The sequence below is a fragment of the Larimichthys crocea genome, chromosome XV (assembly GCF_000972845.2).
Source record: "Larimichthys crocea isolate SSNF chromosome XV, L_crocea_2.0, whole genome shotgun sequence".
Lineage (NCBI taxonomy): Eukaryota > Metazoa > Chordata > Actinopteri > Sciaenidae > Larimichthys > Larimichthys crocea.
The window spans coordinates 18,280,163-18,300,215 of NC_040025.1; the positions used below are offsets into that span (position 1 = coordinate 18,280,163).

General features: G+C 38.8%; 1 protein-coding gene across 2 annotated transcripts; it reads left to right on the plus strand.

Annotated features, from left to right (window-relative positions):
* Nucleotides 1-1,887: 1,887 nt before the first annotated feature.
* pik3cd (phosphatidylinositol-4,5-bisphosphate 3-kinase, catalytic subunit delta) lies at nucleotides 1,888-20,053 on the plus strand. 2 transcript variants are annotated; one of them, XM_010741104.3, is made up of 23 exons: nucleotides 1,888-2,199; nucleotides 2,958-3,132; nucleotides 3,959-4,187; nucleotides 5,251-5,480; nucleotides 5,747-5,923; nucleotides 7,310-7,465; nucleotides 7,982-8,071; nucleotides 9,145-9,366; nucleotides 11,303-11,399; nucleotides 11,656-11,786; nucleotides 11,874-11,924; nucleotides 12,051-12,218; nucleotides 13,044-13,165; nucleotides 13,258-13,401; nucleotides 13,484-13,583; nucleotides 13,673-13,839; nucleotides 14,366-14,475; nucleotides 14,590-14,668; nucleotides 14,762-14,929; nucleotides 16,760-16,883; nucleotides 17,124-17,269; nucleotides 17,356-17,488; nucleotides 17,569-20,053. In XM_010741104.3, the coding sequence occupies exons 2-23, from the start codon at nucleotides 2,992-2,994 to the stop codon at nucleotides 17,704-17,706; spliced, it is 3,123 nt and encodes a 1,040-aa protein (XP_010739406.1). In that variant the 5' UTR covers nucleotides 1,888-2,199; nucleotides 2,958-2,991; the 3' UTR covers nucleotides 17,707-20,053. The 2 variants fall into 2 exon arrangements, with proteins under 2 accessions (XP_010739406.1, XP_010739420.1); XM_010741118.3 differs by having other exon boundaries at nucleotides 7,985-8,071.

A 20,053-nucleotide genomic window follows, 5' to 3' on the forward strand; every position in this document is an offset into this window, starting at 1 on the left:
TGCTGAGACATAGTCTGCTATATCAAGTCAAAACATTGTGCATGGAATAGATTAGAGTAAAAAGTTGTAATGTTGTGCTGCTCATGTTGGCCCCTCCATTTCCCCTTTTCACCAATGTACTACTGTGGTTTATGTTCCACTTCCATGAGAGCGGTGTCATTGTTCACTAGCTGCTGCAAACCTAAATTTGTCACAGATCTTATGGTTACTGTATGGAAATATGAAAAAGGAAGGCAGGTTTCCCATTGTAGAGTTTCAGTTAGATAACAGAGATCCCCAGCTTGAAAACTAAAATAAATAAAGGCTGGCATAAAAGTAAAGTTCACTGTGGGTGACGGTGAGAGTCGTCTGAACGCTGACTCAAAGTATTTTGTTGTTTTTATTAGCTAATATTTAGGGTGGACTGCTTAAATGCAGATTAACTAGATATGCACATGCACAATTACACCTCCTTTTAATAATATAAAAACATAAATAGTCATGTTACTGACACATCTAGTACCTGGAAATATACTTAACCTCAGTCTGAGTTACAAGAAACTAGGAGATACTTCTGGCCTATTTTGGGTCAGAGCGAGTTAGACAAGTTTGTGAAACTTGCAATGGTGGAAGGAAGACAAAGGGAGAAAGTGCCTGTTGTGTTTTAGTCTTTGCGTATAAACATTTACACTTACATTTAAAGCGACTTACAAAAAAGGGAAACAAGAAACATGTATAAAATATTGTCCGTAAATCATCTCTATCATTCTATTACTGCGTCATTGACAGAATAGTGAAGTTTCTTAATTTGATGACGATGATTAATGACGTAAGTGACGTCCTTTAATAGATTTTAAACTGACAACGTGAATAGGGTTGCAACAGCTTTTTTTTTTTCAGTAATGATTAATCATCTTATTTTTATCATCAGTTGATTACTTATATTTAATAAAGTCACAATGTCCATTCTAATTCCCCAGAGCCTAAGACGACATTTAAATTTAGTTTTTTTTTTTATCTGACCAACAGCCAAAATCCGGTGAGGTACTTGTACTTTGTATCGTATTTCTATTTCCCTTTGTACTTCTGTTCCAGGTCATTTCTGAGGGAAATATTGGACTCTGTAGTCTACTTCATTTGTTTGTCAGCTTTTAATAACTGAATATATCAGTAATAATAAATCTAAAATGTAATAAACAATATCATAACGGTCACAGGGACTACTTTTCTGCATATATTCTTTTCACATTTTATACTTCAGGTATATTTAACTCATAATACTTTTAGTTAAAGGAGCAGTGTGGGGGATTTTTGTAGATGCGGATTGCAACCCCCTCCACTCACACTTATATTAAGTATGAAGGAGAAACTACAGTAGCAAAGAAATGTGTTCATTTAACTATTATGTTTACTAGTGAAGTTGTGGTTTGCAGTTGTGTTTCTAATATTTTGGCCACCTGATATAGATGAGCAAGCCATGATATTAAGAACACCTCTCAAAATAATGTAGTCGAGTTTAACTCTAAAGCGAAACATATGAAGCTTCATAAAAGGAGAATTTATGGCAGAGTTGTTGTATTGGATCACATTGGATTGTACAGGTGTACCTAATGAATTGATGTATAAGCAACAATTATGAGTTGTTTTGCTGCTGCTGATGGGGTTTTTTTAACTTTGTGAGGACACAAATTTATTTTGTAAAGAAAAAATTAGAAGATGGAACTGACAAATATTTGAAATTTAGGAAGGACTGAAAAAGTGTCAAAATGGTTGCCAATTTAATTCCACCTGATTAATTGACTAATTGTTTGAGCTCTGAGACCAAAAATGGGTGGAGGTCGGAAGTTCTAGAGAGAGAGAGAGAGAGAGAGAGAGACATTTTACTTTCACTTCGCGCGAACTAAAGTTTTGGTGGACGGTCCCTTGGCGCGCAGGGAGCTGGAGAGGCAGAGCGCAGCCGCCTCTCGGTACAGGTCAGTGCAACAACATCGCTGCATGAATGACAGCGCACTTGACCGACGCAGGGAAACACTTCACCACTTCATATGAGCCGTACGAGCGCCTCGTCTGTCTGAGCTGGTTTACCTCACCTCACTTCACGGATAAACGCCCGAAGCCACCCTACAGCCGCCCGAGCGAGACATGTCACCGTGATGTTACAGCCTCCATCTTCGCTGCAATAAAAACCATGAAGAGATAACCGGCTTGTGGAGCTCACAGGCAAGTATCTGCGCTAACAGGTTGGCAAAGGCTTTCTTTTTGATATTAAGTTATAAGTTTTAGTCGGACAAAATATAATCATATTTTATATACCGACATGGAACTGCAAGTGCACCTTGATCTTTCTGTCCATTTGCTAATTTGAAAATTCTCATTTATAATTAGTTCCATCAGTGTATCCACGCTGTGGGTGTTGTAACATTCATTCAAATACATTTTCAGATAAATGCGCGAGTGAGCCTTACATCTGGCAGACAATGCAGCTCACACAGCACAAGTTTCCTCTTACTAAAATCAATAGTGTAGAATTACTTTATGGCAAACTGCTGAAGATTACACTCAAAATACAATGTTTTCTGTTTGCACAGTGCGTTGAATCAATTTGCAGGAAACGGGGCATCAAATTTCCAAATAATCTCTATATTTTTGTTTCAGTGTGTATAATTTAAGTGTCTTTTTCGTGTGTCCTCACCTTGTTTGACCCTTGAGCACTTCTTTCTGTGGTCTGTTAATGTGGACATGAATTAAGTCAGTATATTCATTTAGTGTATTCAGTATATTCATTCATATCACACACACACACTGTTTATGGATCCAATAAACAACCTAGTAAAGATAAATCATTCAGAGGTTTTAGGAACAAACAGTTTACAGAGTGTAACACAATGGCACACCAACATGCACTGTGACACATGTTAATAGTGGACATATTAACCCCGGCTGTGTTTCCTCTGGCTGGCTTGTGTTCCGGTGAGCAGCAGAGGAGCTGACGGTAAATGAGAGGCCGTCACCATGCCCCCGGGGAAGTATGGGATGCAGGAGGAATGGGAGAAGGAGGGGGACCAAGGGATCGTGATGGACTTCCTGCTGCCTACTGGGATATTCCTCAAATTCCCTGTGTCTCGAAATGACACCATCAAAAGCATCAAAAAAGTACGTCCCCCTCACATCCTCGTTTTATTATCAGCGACCACTTTTAGAGCTCAGAAAAACCTTTTAATAGAATATATTTTTTACCACTGATGAATGCTGCATAACATCATCATAGGCTGCATTTTAGCTGTTGAAAAAAAACAGTGTATATCTAAAAGATTTCAATTGATTGGCTGCAGTACAGCGCTGCGGCTCTGATGACCACGGTTGCGAAATGCTGTTGTTATTTACAATATTTACTCAATACGCTTTTAAGGAAATTGCTTGACTTAATATTACCTTCAGACATTAAACTAATTAAAACATCATGCAGCACCACAACAATGCTCGCTTGTGCTTTTGATTCATCTTGAAGTTTTGATGCAAGTGTTCGAGAAAAGGGAGCTACAGCTTTTCCTCCTTGGTATACACGACGGCCAGCTCTCTGCTGTAGCAGATCTGCTGTTAAATGTGAATGTGCCAGTTTCTATGCCAACAGTTCTGCCACTTCAGGCTGTTTGATTTAGCTGTGTTAAGTAATGATACTCTTGGAAGCTGCTAATATGATTAAGAGATTAAATGTCTTTTCAATCGGGGTAATTCACAAGGAATTTTAGAATATGTAAAAAAAAACAAAAAACGCCAATGTCGTTGTTTGTTCAATTGATTGTCGTATTGATTCATCAGAGTCATAGTGGTGGTTAACATGTTATTTTTCGACATTGTTGTAATTGGTTGATGTGTATGCAGGAGCATACATTTCACATGCACAGAGAACACACTGTACACTTCAGGTCATAAACACTGCACTCTCAGCCTCATGCATTGCTTTTGTCTCTTGTTTCAGATGGTTTGGAAAAATGCCAGAAGCGAGGCCCTGTTCAGTGCACTGGGTGATCCCGACGCATACGTCTTCACCTGCATCAACCAGACAGCCGAGAGGGAGGAACTGGAGGAGGAATCAAGGCGTATATGCGACGTGCGACCCTTCATGTGTGTTCTCAGGCTGGTGGCAAGAGAGGGTGACCGAGTGGAGAAGCTCACCAACACCCAAATCAGCCTGTTAATTGGCAAAGGTCAGCGGCATCCTTCTCTAATAGAGCTGAGCTGTCAGGGGTTTTTGGTGGTTGTTGGTACTGTTGTGGAGTGTAAGATAAGAAACAGACTTCTGTCATCGTCAAAAAGACGTTAATATCATGTAAATGGATCTAATAGGCAGAGCGGCTGTAGTCTGCTTTCAGTCCTCTGAATCACCGAACACATCTCTAATTTCCTCAGATATGCAAACAGAATAAATGATTAATACTTAGATTACAGTAATTAAGCGACACTTTCAGATTGTATCGCCATGTCCTCTCACCTCAGTACTGAGCTGACATTCTGTTAGTTGGCAATAACCAATCAGTAGTGACGATCTATCAATCCCAATGCCAGTTATGTCATTGTCGTTTTCATGTTACAAGGAAGCTTCAGTAGTCTTTGCTAGGAGCAGTTCACACCTTTCACATGAACTGAAGAACGATGTTGTTTTGTTGTTGTGTGAATTGTTGTTTCTGTAAGTCAACCACGACGACCTGCACAATGGTGTTGATTCTGGCAAAAGAAGGTGACCCAATCTTAATCCTGCATACAAAGCTCGGTTATTTTTCCAAGCAATGAAACAGTCATCACAACAAGCACAACAGCAGCAGTATTAGCATGGATGGAAGATGATTGACAACAACATTGGTTGAAATAAAACCTTCATGGAGGCTATTTTTCTTAGCCGGCTACCAAAGTTAGCAAATTAACACTTGAATAAAAAATAAATGTGTTCCTTGTTTGCTTTTATTCATGATATTAAAGATGTGGTGTAGATGAAGTTAGCTAAGAGCAATTGTAGCTAACTTGAAACACAGCTAGGCTAACTAACTAATGCTAATAAAAATTTTCCAGTTCCTGTAGCATTTTTAACACCATTAAAAATCTTACTGATATTATAATATATTTTTAATATATTCTATTTTTCCTTCTTCTCTAGACTTCAGTTCAGTCAGTCAGAAAATCTGTAGTTTTATTCTTCTAATAAATACTTGACCGGCAGATAAAGTAAATGTAAACAAGAAAATCATTTTTGATCCTTTAATTCTGTTCTTTCAGGTTTGCATGAGTTTGAGGCCCAGAAGAACCACGAGGTGAATGAGTTTCGGACTAAGATGCGCACGTTTTGCGAAGAGAAGGCTCAGGAGCGGCAGATGTTGCATTGGCAGCAGTGGATGGAATACAGCTTCCCATGTGACCTGGAGCCATGCTGCTCTCTGCCAGTGTGTGCGAGCGCAAAGTCAAAAAACAGCAAGATTTTCATCAACGTCAAGTTTGAGGCTTCTGATGTGAGTCATTTTTTATAAAAAGCTGTTAAGACAAATCAAATCAAATGTTATGGTATGATGGGGCTTTGATTGGAAAATCCACCTTGTGTAGTCAAATCGTGGAGGATGATTTTAAGTAAATATGAGCACTTTCGGAAATCCCCCTCCCACACCACAAACACCACCTTCAAAAGATCCACAGACATGAAAGATAAAGATACATTTTGTATGATTTTCTGTAAAGCTGGCACCTTTTATTTGTATTAAGTTACATTTGACTCTCACAGGAAAGTTTCATGCTGCAGCAGGACCCTCAGGACTTTCCAGTGGCTCTGATGAAAAGCGCCCTGAAGAAGAAGGCAACAGTCTTTCGCTCAGTGCGTCAGGAGCCTGAGGACTACACCTTACAAGTCAACGGGACCTGGGAGTTTATCTATGGGAAACATCCCATGTGCCAGTTCAAAGTGAGTGACCACAACAGCAGCACCTTTGTGCTAAATTGTTTTATTGTTTGACACATTTATTCCCATTCAGCATGAAGTAGAGAGACGCCTTTGGCACCAATCACAGCCTTGAGTTTGTTTGGATATTACGTCTGTATTAGCTCTCGCACATTTGGACACTTGAATTTGGTTCCACGAAAGGCTGCTTAAGCACGGTCAAATTTCATGAGGCAGTCAAATAAAAAGAAGCTTACAAGCCCTAACACATATTCTGGATTTGAACATCTGGATATAAGCATTATTGTTCTTGGGGTTGTTGCTGGAAAATATTTTTTTGCCTAAGACACAGTTCACATTCAATTATGTTCAATTCAATTTCATTTTATTTATATAGTGGCAACTCATAACAGAAGTTATCTGAGGGCACTTTTCACACAGAGAAGGTCTGGAATATAATCCATCAAGTTATACAGTTATCCAAGAATTTCCACCATGAGCGTTCAGTGTTCCTCGATGATATTTGCACCACATGATGCTTCATAGTGGTGATGGTGTGTTTTTTACTGATCTGTGGTTTTTTGATTATGAGTCTTCTTCCACTCCTACGTGCTTCCAGGCAAAAGTGATGTCATGTGAATGTTTTCCAAATGGGCGCTTTGTTTTTGCCATAAAGCTGTGGCTCGCAAAGCAGTTGGGCAACTTGATGCCGTTGGCTTTTTGGTGGCCTTCGTCATTAAAAGCCTTTTCATGAGGACACTCAATTTTTGAGGATACGGCTGTGCCATTTTTTGTAATTGAGGAACATTTAGTCTGTTGAAAAAATTCTTGTGTCCTTCCCCTGCTTGGTATTTTTATGATCTTGTGTCTGTTTAAAATCACCCTTTAACTTCGTTACGTAGCTAAAAAACTAACACATGCAGATGTGCAGAACCATTTGTCACTCGATGATTTTTTAAGTATAATATGTACTTGATGTATTTGTATTTGTTAATGAGGTTTTTATTTTCTTACTGGATGTGGTTGAATTTCTTTTCAGTGTTTGTTGTCTGCATTGTGCCGGTGAGCTTTGCAGGTGGCACATAATAGCTAAAATGAAATGTCAGATCAGGAATGGGGTGAGTCAGAGGTTTTGGTGACAGGAGACCCCAGTGTTGATTTTGAAACTCTGAAGTACCTGCAGGGTGACTCATATCTGTCTAGCAGCCCTGCAGAAAGGAACTGCATCCATCCACACATAATGAGATTTCGGCTGCATTAACCTACAGCAAATGAACAGCCTCCAGGAGTTAACCAGTGCTATCAGACCACTGGGAAATATCTGTGGGTGAACTGACTGATGGCTGTACCAGTAAACTCTCTTCTTCTGTCCCCTTGTGTCATCCATCTCTTATTTTTGTTTTCTCCCAGTACATTTTCTCATGTTTGAGAAACGGCCAAAACCCTCATTTAACCATGGTGCACCACTCCACCATCAGCAAGTACCAAGAGGAGCAGGGCAGAATGTGCAGCCAGGCATACAAGAGTCGGTCCTTGTCCAGACCTCCTCCACTGCCTCTGAAGAAGGTAAGAGGTCAGCTGACGGGTGTCGTCTTTCATTAACAGAGCAGCACTCTTTCTTTCTCTGTCTGCCTTCTCTGTCTACTCATCACAGTTGCTCTTCAACCAGACCGTGGACTTTGACACACTTGAAAAATGCTGCGAAACACAACGTTGATAATTTACATTTTTGCTTTTAGTTTGTTTTGTGGTATTTGAAGCTGCACTGGCAAAATTAATTCTGTTCTGTGTTTTTACCTAAAAAAAAATCATTAATATGAGCACTAAAGAAGAAAAAAATAGATGTTTTTCCTTTATCAAAGTACCTTAAATAACTCTGTTTCTTCCAGTTTGAAAGTTTGTTCCCCTTTTTAACTTTTTTTTTTAAGTGTACATTGTTGTATCTCTATCTCTTGTTGCCAAACAGGAAATTGTAGCAACAGCTTCACAACTTGAGACTTAAGTGAATGGTATGAGTGCAGTTTTAATCTACAAAATGGGCGGGAAAAATTACATTTCCTCTTTTCTGACTCCTTCCTACAGCAGAATACCTCCTCTCTGTGGTCCATCAATGAGCCTTTCTATATTCACCTGCTGCAGGGCAGCCGAGTCAATGCAGACGAAGGAATGAAGGTTGGTGTGGTTTTGTGTGGGTTTTCTCTCACTTTGCTGCTCAATGAAGTGTGGCATTCACTTGTTTACCAATATCTCAATTTCAGTTGTACGAACAGCGGGGTTGACATGTAAATGACAGGGTCACATGGTTTAGACCACACGTTTCCCATAATTCATCAAGGCGGTTGGTTAAAACTTCAAAACAGGAAGTGGGGAGGGCTCTATCTGATTTTTACGTCTCATTCTGAGGCCTAGATTCTAAGAAAAAGAACAGACTTCATGCTGTCTCCCTGTCTCGCTTTCAACGCACTTCTTTTTTTGAAGGCGATGCACGCATGTTACTATTGCAGACATACCCTGACCTATGTTGAAATGTGTTAGAAAAGTCTCAGTGTTTGTTAAACTTAAGGTTTCACTACAAATGACTTGTAAGCTTTTAAGAAATATGCAGTGAAACTGCATATTCAGTTTTTCCATGTACTTTTTTTTTTAACCAATTTGACAAAAAAGAAAAGAGTGAGAACTCACGTAGGGAACTCTATTAATGTGTGTCTTATGTTTGTGATCCAGTTTCGTAACTAACTGTGTTACTGTTTAAATGGGTTATTAAGTATAAGTGCACTTCCGGCTGCTGCCTTAGAGCACATCTGACTGATGGTGAATTTGTCCTGTCACATAATTATGAATTGTCATGTCTGCAGTTGGCAGGCAAAGGTTTAAAAAAACACAGCCCGGGGGAGAATAGCCACTTATATATTTTGTTAATATAGATTCAGACTATCTTGATTTGCCAAAGGGCAGGAGCTTAATGGTCATGCAATATTGATTTTTGACTCCTGTGATTGTTTATCATTTCTGACAGACTTTGCATAGCACTGAAAGGCATCACTACCTGCTTACGTTATGAATGTGTAGACCCTTTGACTCATACTCTGAGTGACACAGGAAGCTCTGAATCATCTAGTAAAGTCTGTACATCTTCCACAAACAATCTCCCTCACACAAGTGCTAAACTCTTCAGCTTCCACACCACATGTCATGCCTTCATCTAATCACTGCTGTGTGTATGTATGTGTGTGTCTCCTTTCCAGCTTGTGGTGCAGGCTGGTCTGTTCCATGGCAGCGAACTGCTCTGTAAGGTGGTGACAAGCTCTGAGGTGACAGTGTGCTCTGAGCCACTGTGGGATCAGAAGCTGGAGTTTGACATAAACGTGGCTGACCTGCCTCGCATGAGCCGCCTGTGCTTCGCTCTCTATGCTGTCATTGAGAAAGCCAAGAAACCCCGCGGCACCAAAAAGAAGAATAAGAAAGCGGTGAGTCTGTCAGATACCCATGGTGTTTTGGGGGCCTTGGTGTACAACTTGTGATTGTGCAGGACGAGTGTTTGGGCTAGTGGGTGTGAATTTGTTAGCAAGCACAAACAGATCTGTTTCCTCTCTAGTGTGTAGTGTGCACAGTCAGAGTGTGCTGTGTGGGTGTGTTTTGCTGCTGCGTCTGGTTGTGCAAGTGTGTTCAGTGGCAAGGCTGCGGTTAACATTTCATCCGCTTCAGCTCTTTTATCTGTACATCACAGGTAATTGTTTTTTTACTCGCAGCTATAAAGATTATTAAATGGCATGTGTCCCCTTTACTGAGGCCTTTAGTCATATTCCCAAGATAAAGGGCTAGAATTTCTAAAACCTTGGCAAATTTGTACAAGATGGTGTCATCAGCATTAAGTGGAAAATAGAATAATTTATATAAATTATGATGGACAAATAATGGATCCTTCTGGCACCTGAACAATTATGAGTCAGACAGTTTTTTTTATGAGTACAGAATGTAATAATCAGTTTCGTAAGACAAACTATTACATCATTATTGTAGAACAATTATTATGTTTAGCTTTAAATTGTGTATTGTAAATTGTAAATTTACAGGAAACTGTTGTGCAGCTATTTTCATCATGAATTAACGTTAACATTATCATTTTTCAAGAAAAAATGTTAAATATATGATGGTTCCAGCTTTACAAATTTGACAATTTGCTGTTTTATATCATTGTGAATTTAATATTTTTTTTGGACTGTCACTTTTATAATTTGACTTCAGTTTCATGTACGCATACATACACATATGTAAGGCATAATTACAGCTAAAAACAAGTTAATACGTTTTTAACATTTAATAGAAACAGTTTATTCATTGTGCAAGTGAGAATAATAAATAGTTAAATATTATTACAAGTTGCAGTCCTAATTACGTTAATGAATTTTTGATAAATAATATGCCACTTTATGCCGCCATTTGTAAAATTAATTATGCCAATAGTGGCACAGTGAGTGGAAGATTTTGCCCTCCTTTTACTACATACTAATTTTTACTTATTAAATATTGTTTTATGCACAAAATGACAACAGCAACAGTAATCCTGCTACACTGAGAGACAACACTCGCCCACTCCACACGCCCACTCACTGTACATACACTGAACATCAAATTCCCCTTTTTTTCTGTGGCTTTGGCCAACATGTTTGGGAGGCAACATGTTGTCCAGGTGGGTTTCGGGGTATCAAGGCCACTTCTGCTTTCTGAACCACTTCTCTCTTCTTTTGCCCGGAAGAAAAGTCCTGCAGACAGAAGCCAGAGAGTCAGACGGAAGTTAAACTTTTTTTAGCCACTTTTATTTACGAGCATCGCCTCTTTTTTTTTTAGCTGAGTACATGAATGTACTTGTGTTAAAAGTTATTTTTCTTCTGACCTCTGGCTGGATCTTACTTCCATTTTTGTTGCTTTACAGTCCAACTTTTACTATAACACCTCATAAATATAGCATTACTTTTACTTGTACATGTTTACCAAAGCTGGATATGAATTTTGGCATCTAATATTATGTAGATGCTATTTAAGAAAGGTTTCATAATCCAATGCATTTTAGATTTATTGATGAAAATGTTTTATTTAAAAAAAAAATGTAAATATGTCTTTTGGATGTTACAAAAAGAAGTTGGCTTTTGAACATATTTTTACTTTTTGACTGCTTGAAAAGAGCAAATAGTTGAAATCACAGATTACTGCAGTCTTTTGTACTTATTTTAATCAAAATCATTTTTAACCAAATGAACTGCTTATGTTGTAACCGATCAAACCTTTGATTAAAAATGAGAGTACTCATAGTTCCTCTTTGCTTTGCTTTGGCATAAGTTGACTGCCTGCAGATGGTCTTTAAAGCCCATCAGTAAGGTTAATCCTCCCTATCCCTCTCTTCAGGATTGTCCCATAGCCTGGGTGAACACCATGGTGTTTGACTACAAGGACCAGCTGAAGACTGGGGAGTTCCTCTTGTCGACATGGCCATCTGTTCCTGGTACTTTCAGCCTTGCCTCCGCTTACATCTCCTCCTCTTCAAAAACACCTCACGTTAACAGCCTCCTCCATAGCGCCTGGCAGCACATAGGGAGGGTTGAAATACCCAAAGTGACATGTGGTGCCATCAAAATCCCACATATTCACTCATAATGTGTTTTCTGATGCACAAGATAGTCTTTTTAAGGAGTGATTTGACGATGATTGGACTAAAACATCTACCAAATGGCAAAGTTAATATATGATTTTTATCACAGATGACAAAGGCGACCTGTTGAACCCGATGGGAACAGTCGAGAAGAACCCCAATGTGGACAGCGCTGCTGGGCTTCTCATTCGCTTCCACAACATCAGGCAACATCCTCTCTATTACCCTCCACTTGACAAGGTATTTATCCTAAAGAGGTCTATTCGAGGACGTACTGAAATCTGGATTTATATTAAAGTCAGTCAAAAATTCCTCATCTGTTTTCAGATAAGTGATGTAGAGAAGAACGGGGATGCACCTTTTGCTACGAAAGAAGAGGTAACACTTTCTACATTTCACATTTTACAATTCTCTCATAGTGAAAGTTAACTATGTGTTAATAATACGTGGTTAGTGACCACATATTTTTCTTATTATGATTTTGGGTTGTTGTGCTCTCTGTAGTACATGAAGCTGAAAGAAATCATGGACAACAAAAACTACACCGAGTTCTTCGAGGATGAGAAGGAGCTCTTGTGGAAGCTTCGTGCAGAAGTCCGCAACCATTATCCTGAAAGTCTGTCCAAGCTGCTCCTCATCACCAAGTGGAATAAGCGTGAGGATGTAGTTCAGGTATAAATGGAGAGTTTTGGAAGAGAAAGAGAAGTTTTGTTTTTCTGAGGTGTCTGTCAGTAGGGCTGTAGCTAATATTTTTTATTGTAGCAATTAATGTAGCAGTGATTTAGCTTATGAATCTGATTTCGTCCGTAAAACATTACAACAAGACTAAGGCTGTACGGCAGGTGCAAAGCTAGTGCTTTGAGCTAAATGCTGAAGTCAGCATCATGCAAATGTACTCACAATGACAGAGCTAACATGGTTAAGGTGTAACTTAACCCTCAGACCCTCTTTTTACGTTATTTTATAGTGTTGTTGATAAATTCGGATCCACATCTTGACAATTTAGTGGAGAAGTAATGGACTTGCACATATTGCGCAACAAATATCCTCTGTCTACTGGTTGAAATGTGGCTACTGCATTTGAATTTTGCTATTGGCTGATTTTGGAGGCGGATGACATACAGTCGCAGCTCTTGTCAGTAACCAAAAGATAAAATCTAAAAATGCATATCACGTCCAAGAGCTCACAATGACAATCTTGAAATTACTCATTTTGTCCAACCAACAGTCGCAAAGATATCTCATCAGAAAAATACAACACATCGTCACATTAATGAAACTAAAACCAGCAAATGTTTTTGCTTGATAAATTATCGGAGCAATTAATCACTTATGAAAGTAGTTGCTGATTAATCTTTTCAACAGTAAAGCTATTGCAACTGTTTTAATGTAAAAATACTGAAACATTAAGGTCTTATGAGACACATGACATGTCTGATGAGACACATGAAAATTGTTCTCATCATGGTAGAAAATGGTCATTTAATTCTCTCTCAGATGGTGAGCTTACTGAGAAACTGGCCAGACCTCCCAGGCATCCACGCCTTGGAACTCTTAGACTATAGTTTTCCCGACCCAACGGTCCGTTCTTTCACCATCAGATGCCTCAGGAAGCTCAGGTACATATCTATGGTCATGTTTTCTCACATAGCATTACACCTTTTGAGTTTTAACAGTGAAATCATTTGTGAAACTTTTTCTCTGAACACAGTGATGATGAACTGCTACAGTACCTAATCCAGCTGGTCCAGGTTTTGAAGTACGAGTCCTATCTTGACTGTGACCTCACCACTTTCCTGCTAGAGAGAGCTTTGTCCAACAGGAGGATAGGACACTTTCTGTTTTGGCATCTAAGGTGAGATGAAGTCCAGCAGAAATAACAAAACCGCGTGCATCTGTAGCCTTTTGTTTGACGGAAGAATTTGTGTTTTTTGTAGGTCAGAGATCCACGTGGCGTCTGTGAGTTTGCGTTTTGGCCTGATTCTGGAGGCTTACTGCAGGGGAAACATCTGCCACATTAAGCTCTTAACCAAACAGGTAATCTCACACACACTGACGTCAAGCTCTGAAATATGTGATTTTGTTTTGTGCTAATTTTCAGCCTCTGCCTTACCTCTCCCACACAGAACGAGGCTCTGGGCAAAATGAAAGCCCTGAGTGACTTCGTCAAGTCAGGCTCCCAGAAAATGACAGTGGACGACCTGAAGCTGTGCATCAGACAGGAGTCTTACCTGGAGGCCCTGTCAGACCTGCTGTCACCACTCAACCCCAGCATCATCCTCGCTGAGATCTGGTTAGTGCCGGACACGCACGTATACACTCACTAATTCATTAGATTTTCAGGGGATGGTTTGGTCCCTTACTGAATTTACTGACTTACAAAATAATACATTTATGTAGTATATTGACAAATAAACCCTTAGTTAGAGTTAGAGCACCAGTACAATGTGTTTTATTTTAAATTATACTATATGTCACTTTACCCTTATAGATGGGAATTGTGCCATTGTTTTACTCTATCCCCAACCTGTTCATCTTAATCCCATTGAGCTGTGTATTTTTTTTGTTTGTTTTTAACAATACTGGCTCTTACCTTAGTTTGCCTTGGACAAAATTTGCCCATTTTTTACAATAATAATAACAATAGTCCAAAAGGGACAGTAGTCAAAAATGCATAAATATTTAATAACTCAATAAGTAAAATGTCACCAGAGTGAAAAACTAAAATGGCACAGTATTTTCAACTTTTAGGTCCATTTTGTCCTCAGTCTTGCACAGTTATGAGCATGTGTTTATAATGAGTGCGTTTGCCATTACAGTGCAGATAAGTGCAGGTTTATGGACTCCAAGATGAAGCCACTGTGGCTGCTGTATAAGAACCCATTGGCTCAAGGAGACATGGTGGGCATCATCTTCAAGAATGGAGATGGTGAGATGAAGAAAATCTGAGTACATGACATACACACATACACATACAGTAACCATAGTTGGCAAGATGAAAGCATGAAATTTACATTTGATGCATCACTTGTTACACTTTTAGATCTTCGACAAGACATGTTGACCCTCCAGATGATCCAACTCATGGAGAATCTATGGAAGAAAGAAGGCCTGGATCTCAGGTACAGTCAGAGCAATAGGCTTTTTAAGACTTTTGCACAAGGAGTTCCTCTAGACCAACCTAATACTGGTCATTTCACCCCACACACTCACAGGATGATCCCGTATGCCTGCCTCTCCACTGGGAACAAGATGGGGCTCATTGAGGTAGTGAAAAACTCAGACACCATCGCTAATATCCAGCGTAACAGCAGTAACAGTGCCGCCACTGCTGCCTTCAACAAGGATGCCCTGCTCAACTGGCTCAAATCTAAGAATCCTGAGTGAGTATGGTAGTTTTCACACAATGGTTACTATTGGGAGCTTCAAGATGTCATATTCTATAGGCTGTATTGATCTCTTGAGAAGTGACGACTCTCTTTAACCCCAGGAGCTCAGCATTGGGTGCATTATATATGCACACCAAATGTTGTTCAAAGCCATATGCATTGTTTATCATGATCACGCTGTAGCAACAGGGTGAGCAAAGCCACCTTTTCCCCAGTAACTTTCTCCAGCTTCTCATGGGGAGATCCCTGTGTGCTCCCAGGCAATCTCTATCATAAGCTGTGTCCCAGATACATATGTTACACTCATCTATTGTTGTTCACCCACATAAAATGTAGATGCAGGTTTGCTGTAGAAGGCCAGCATGCAAAGTGTTTTGTTTTTTGTTGTGTGTGATACAATGTCAAACACAACAGAAATGAAGGAACTTTTTTTTTCACACAGTCACGGTTTGACTGGCGTTTCTTGGTGCACAACTTGTGTTATTTCCTGTATATTGGTTTATTTTTACACAGTACATCACCAATGTTCAAGATGTGTGAGAAACTGCCATAAAGTTGCACCTAGAATAGCACTATATTTGGAAGGGAATTGAAACGCAGTGATGGTGTGAAATCTGTCACATCTGCTGGATCTGTTTTGAGCATATTTGTTTTTTCAAGCTAGACTTTACTTTAATCTCCTTATTTTGCATTCATAAAAAGCATATCAGCTCTTAAGAAATTGTCATAATGTAGTCAGGCAAGGAGACTTTAATTTATTTGTTTTGGATTTTGGTTATTTTAAGATAAGATAAGATTGGTTAGGTTTATGGTCAGTGATCATAAATGTCAAAAACCTATAAGTAGTGGCTGGTTTATAAACAGATAAAACATAATAAATGAAGTATGTCGAGAAGTTATAATTGAGTTGACAAATACTGTAAATTTAAAAACAGAAGTACTTAAAATGTTACAATATCTGCTTATAACTGTGCCATTATTTTGTAATAAACTATTTATTGTATTGTATAGTATTTAAATACTGCTAAAATGATCATTTTAATTAACAGACATTATAAGCTTAAGAGCTTTGAATTAAAGATCAGGTCCCTTGTACAGTTACAGTAATTCAATGCAGTAACAAAAACCTGCATAGGTAAAATTGTAATATTTCCTTTAATATAAGCAGATTAATATAAGATGTGGTTTTTCTTTGACAGTATGTAGACAATTCTTTTTTCCGACTATGATGGGCGCATTTGAGTTTTATGCTTTAAGAGATGCTCTCTGGATGTCTGTACGTGTGGTTTCTATTGTTTACTTCAAAGTATTTATTGTGTGCAGCATTTTAATGTCGTGACAGACCAACACAAAGTGCATAGGCGACTTCAGCTTCAGAAACATTAAATGAGAGTAGATTTTTATTTGGTGCCAGACAGTCTGAAGGTCTTGTCTATTCCAAAAGCTCCTCGAAGAGAGAGAACCATTCAATGTAATGAATAAGCCTTTGTACGTCACGTTGGCAAGACAGGCCCAGCTGACTGCACGACAGGACAAAAAGGTAATTAGCCTGAAATGCTGCAACACCCAAAATGGAGCGAAGAAAATTTGTAAAAGCTTGACACAGTAAAACCTCCGCACATCTATACCGTGAAAGGACGTGGCAATCAATCATTAGTCGGCCACGGGAGCTCTTCTGTGAATATTTCATATAGCAATGAGGAAATTCGGCCTCATTACTGTGTGTGTGTGTGTGTGTGTGTGTGTGTGTGTGTAAATGTACCGTAAGAACAAAACCCACTCAAGCTTTGCTTTCTTATTTCTCTGATCTTTTTTTGTCACCAGGGAAAAACTTGATAAAGCAATAGAAGAGTTCACACTGTCCTGTGCTGGCTACTGTGTAGCTACCTACGTCTTGGGGATTGGAGATCGTCACAATGACAATATCATGATCAGGGAAACTGGACAGGTACTCAGGATTTTTTTTCCATCACAGGAAATCATTACGACACTGAAATGTAGCACAGGTGGGAATTAGACATAAAATAGTGAATAGGTAATTTGAACACAATTAAACCTGACTTTAATGGTGTTTAATTAAATGGTCATTTTGGTGTGAAATCCTTCAGGTCACATACCATTTAGTGAGTCTTTAAAAAATGTGACCGGGATTCAGAACCCAGCAGTAATTTTCTGTATTCTACCTCAGCTCTTCCACATTGACTTTGGGCATTTCCTGGGTAACTTCAAGCGGAAACTTGGGATCAACAGGGAACGTGTGCCTTTCATCCTGACTTATGATTTTGTCCATGTGATCCAGCAAGGACGGACAAACAACAGTGAGAAGTTTGAGAGGTACAATACAATACAACACAATAGTTGCCTGATCTGTGATTCTTTTCACAAATATTATAACCTATGACTATAACCTATGTTGTCAGGTTCAGAGGATACTGTGAGCGGGCCTATAAGATCCTGTGTCGGAATGGGACACTGTTCGTCAACCTCTTTGCGATGATGAAGGCAGCAGGACTACCAGAGCTCACTTCCTTCAAAGACATCCAGTATCTAAAGGTATGCAACAATGCTGCTGCTGATGATGATTGATGAGGAGGACGGTGATAATAATGTTTTGCTTTCTTGTTTTTTAAAAGGACTCTTTAGCTTTGGGTAAATCAGAGGAAGAGGCACTGAAGAATTTCAAAGTGAAGTTCAACGAAGCTCTGCGGGAGAGCTGGAAGACGAAGGTCAACTGGATGATGCACTCCCTGGCCAAAGATAACAGACCGTGAAGAACACTGCACCAAGAGAACCTGAAGACCAAAAACTACGGATTTTAACTTATGGAGAAAAAAGGGAAGAAAACACAATCAAGTATTTTAAATTACTAATGGCATTCAAAGACACTCAGCAAATGTTTACATCTGACTGGCCTGTCTGTGGTACATAACGACTAAGTGGAAGCGTCCAAAGACAATGATATAATCATGGAACATCATTTCAACACAGATATTTTCACAGTGACGGAAACCCATCACACTCATCTTTCTCACATCAAATAACTGAATGCCTTTGCCTTGAGGACATATCAACAAAAATTATAGACTACACTTTTTTTTTCTTTTTGGTGTGATAAGATCGCTACTTGAAAACTCGTGCAAGAAGTGTCATGAGTCACTGAAACAGAAGCAGGGACTGAAAGTTCATCTCATTGACTGCATTACTCACCAGGGAGCAAACTGCAAAGAAACATTATGATGACTTTAGACGACATCGTTCAGTCACGGAGTACAATAACAAGGCAGCAGTTTCACCTCAAGTCTTTTGTAAGGTTTACACCCTAGGTGGCTGTGTCATTTCCTCTCATTTCAACAGCCTCTTTGCAATTGTGTTTTTATTGTATTTTATTTTATTGTATTTAATTTAATTTGGTAAGTCTGAAGTACTTGTAAAAAGTCATGAAGGATATTTTAAAAAGACGTGTTTTACTGCTGTATCACTTATTGACGTGTAATATTGCCTTGAAGTACAGTTTGTTGCCTTTGTAGTGCTACTTGTCAGGAAGAATTGTAACAAATTATTGTTCAGACGGGCAAATAACTTTAAATGGGACCTTTATTTTGATAACATCCCTGTGTACTAGGCTGCGTTACCCAGCCGACTCTTACCAAACAGCTTTTACGCATTAAAGGAATATTTTGACATTTTGGTAAATATGCTCATTTGCTTTTTTGCTGAGAGTTATTTTAAAATTTAAAGCTAAAGCTAACAGTTTTTAATGTAACACAAAAACTGGAAACGGGGTAACAGCTGTCTGAATGTAACAACTAACATCTAATGAACAGACTCTGTGTTGTTTGTTGATGTGTAGAAAAACTGAAGTGTAAAAAGGAAGTTAGACACATAAACCTTCCGTAAAACCACAACCTTTTAGAGGTGCTGGTAGGTTGTTTTGGTTTTTTTTGCATTTGGACAGAGCCAGGCTAGCAGTTCCCTCTATTTCCAGTCTTTATACTGAGCTAGGCTAAATGTCCCCTTCATATTTAATGAACAAATATGAAAATGGTTTCACTCTTCTAACTCTCAGAAAGAAGGTAAATATATGTAATTGCCTAAAGTATTCCTGTGATGACAGCTACCATATAAGCAAATCAAAAAGAGATGATCTCAGGCACTTGGCAAAGATACCATATAGATTTTTGGTCAAAGGATCAGATGAATGATGAATTCATGAGGCATTAAGACCCAAATAAGTAAAAATTCTGTGGACCTATATAAGCCATAGACTTGTGGTTGCATTTCTCAAAATGTGTTACTGAGCACATGGCTCTTTTGAAAGTGTAAATCTGGACCATGTGTATTATCTCAGATGATGCAGCCTGTGTCTGCATGTGTATGTGTGTGTGTTATTTTCTAATATTTAAGTTATACACTGTAATTCTCATTGCATTTTTGGAACTGATGTGCCAGGTGCCATGAAAGAGATTTCATGCTTGTAGTGTCAAACACTGCTATACTTTGATATCTGATGCCATGCAAAACGGTGTTTGTCTGTTCAAGTGAGTCCTTGTGCGCTATATGATTTCATTTTCATGGCGTGTTCAGATTATTTTACAGGCTGTGTATCTTGCTGTCAGTCCTGAAAGGAAGATGGTGCGCTTTTCAATAGCCTTTTTTATTTAGAAGTTAAAAAATATGTCTACAATTTGTATGAGTCTCTGTACAATGACGACTTCTACAGAAGAGCAACTGTAGCTGTAGATTACACAACAAGAAGATTTAAAAAGCTACTCAGAGATTCACTGTTGAATAGACTTTTAATATGAGTCATCAGTGTCCCTCAGTATGGGCTTAGCTAAACACTGCTGCTTCAAGCTTCTTTAAGCCAAGAGATGTCTTAAGAGTTGATGGGCCACCTTTGCAAATTGTAAAATTTACTGCTGTTGCCTTTTCAACTGATTGTAATTAATGAAATCTATCAAATGGTACAAAACATTTAAGATTTGGACCTCATTTTCATGTGTGCAGCTAAAGCAGATAAACCATTCTGACCTGTCCTTTATCTGCATCCTGTTTTTACATTTGTTTCACTTGCTGTTGGGAGGGAAACGCACACTCAATAAACAGTTTGCAACAGCA

Coding starts and splice junctions, on each gene's coding strand:
- pik3cd (XM_010741104.3), top strand. CDS start 2,992: ATGCCCCCGGGGAAGTATGGGATGCAGGAGGAATGGGAGAAGGAGGGG. Junction 13,584..13,672: donor TTAAGCTCTTAACCAAACAG/GTAATCTCACAC, acceptor TCTCCCACACAG/AACGAGGCTCTGGGCAAAAT. Junction 14,930..16,759: donor CTCAAATCTAAGAATCCTGA/GTGAGTATGGTA, acceptor TTTTGTCACCAG/GGAAAAACTTGATAAAGCAA.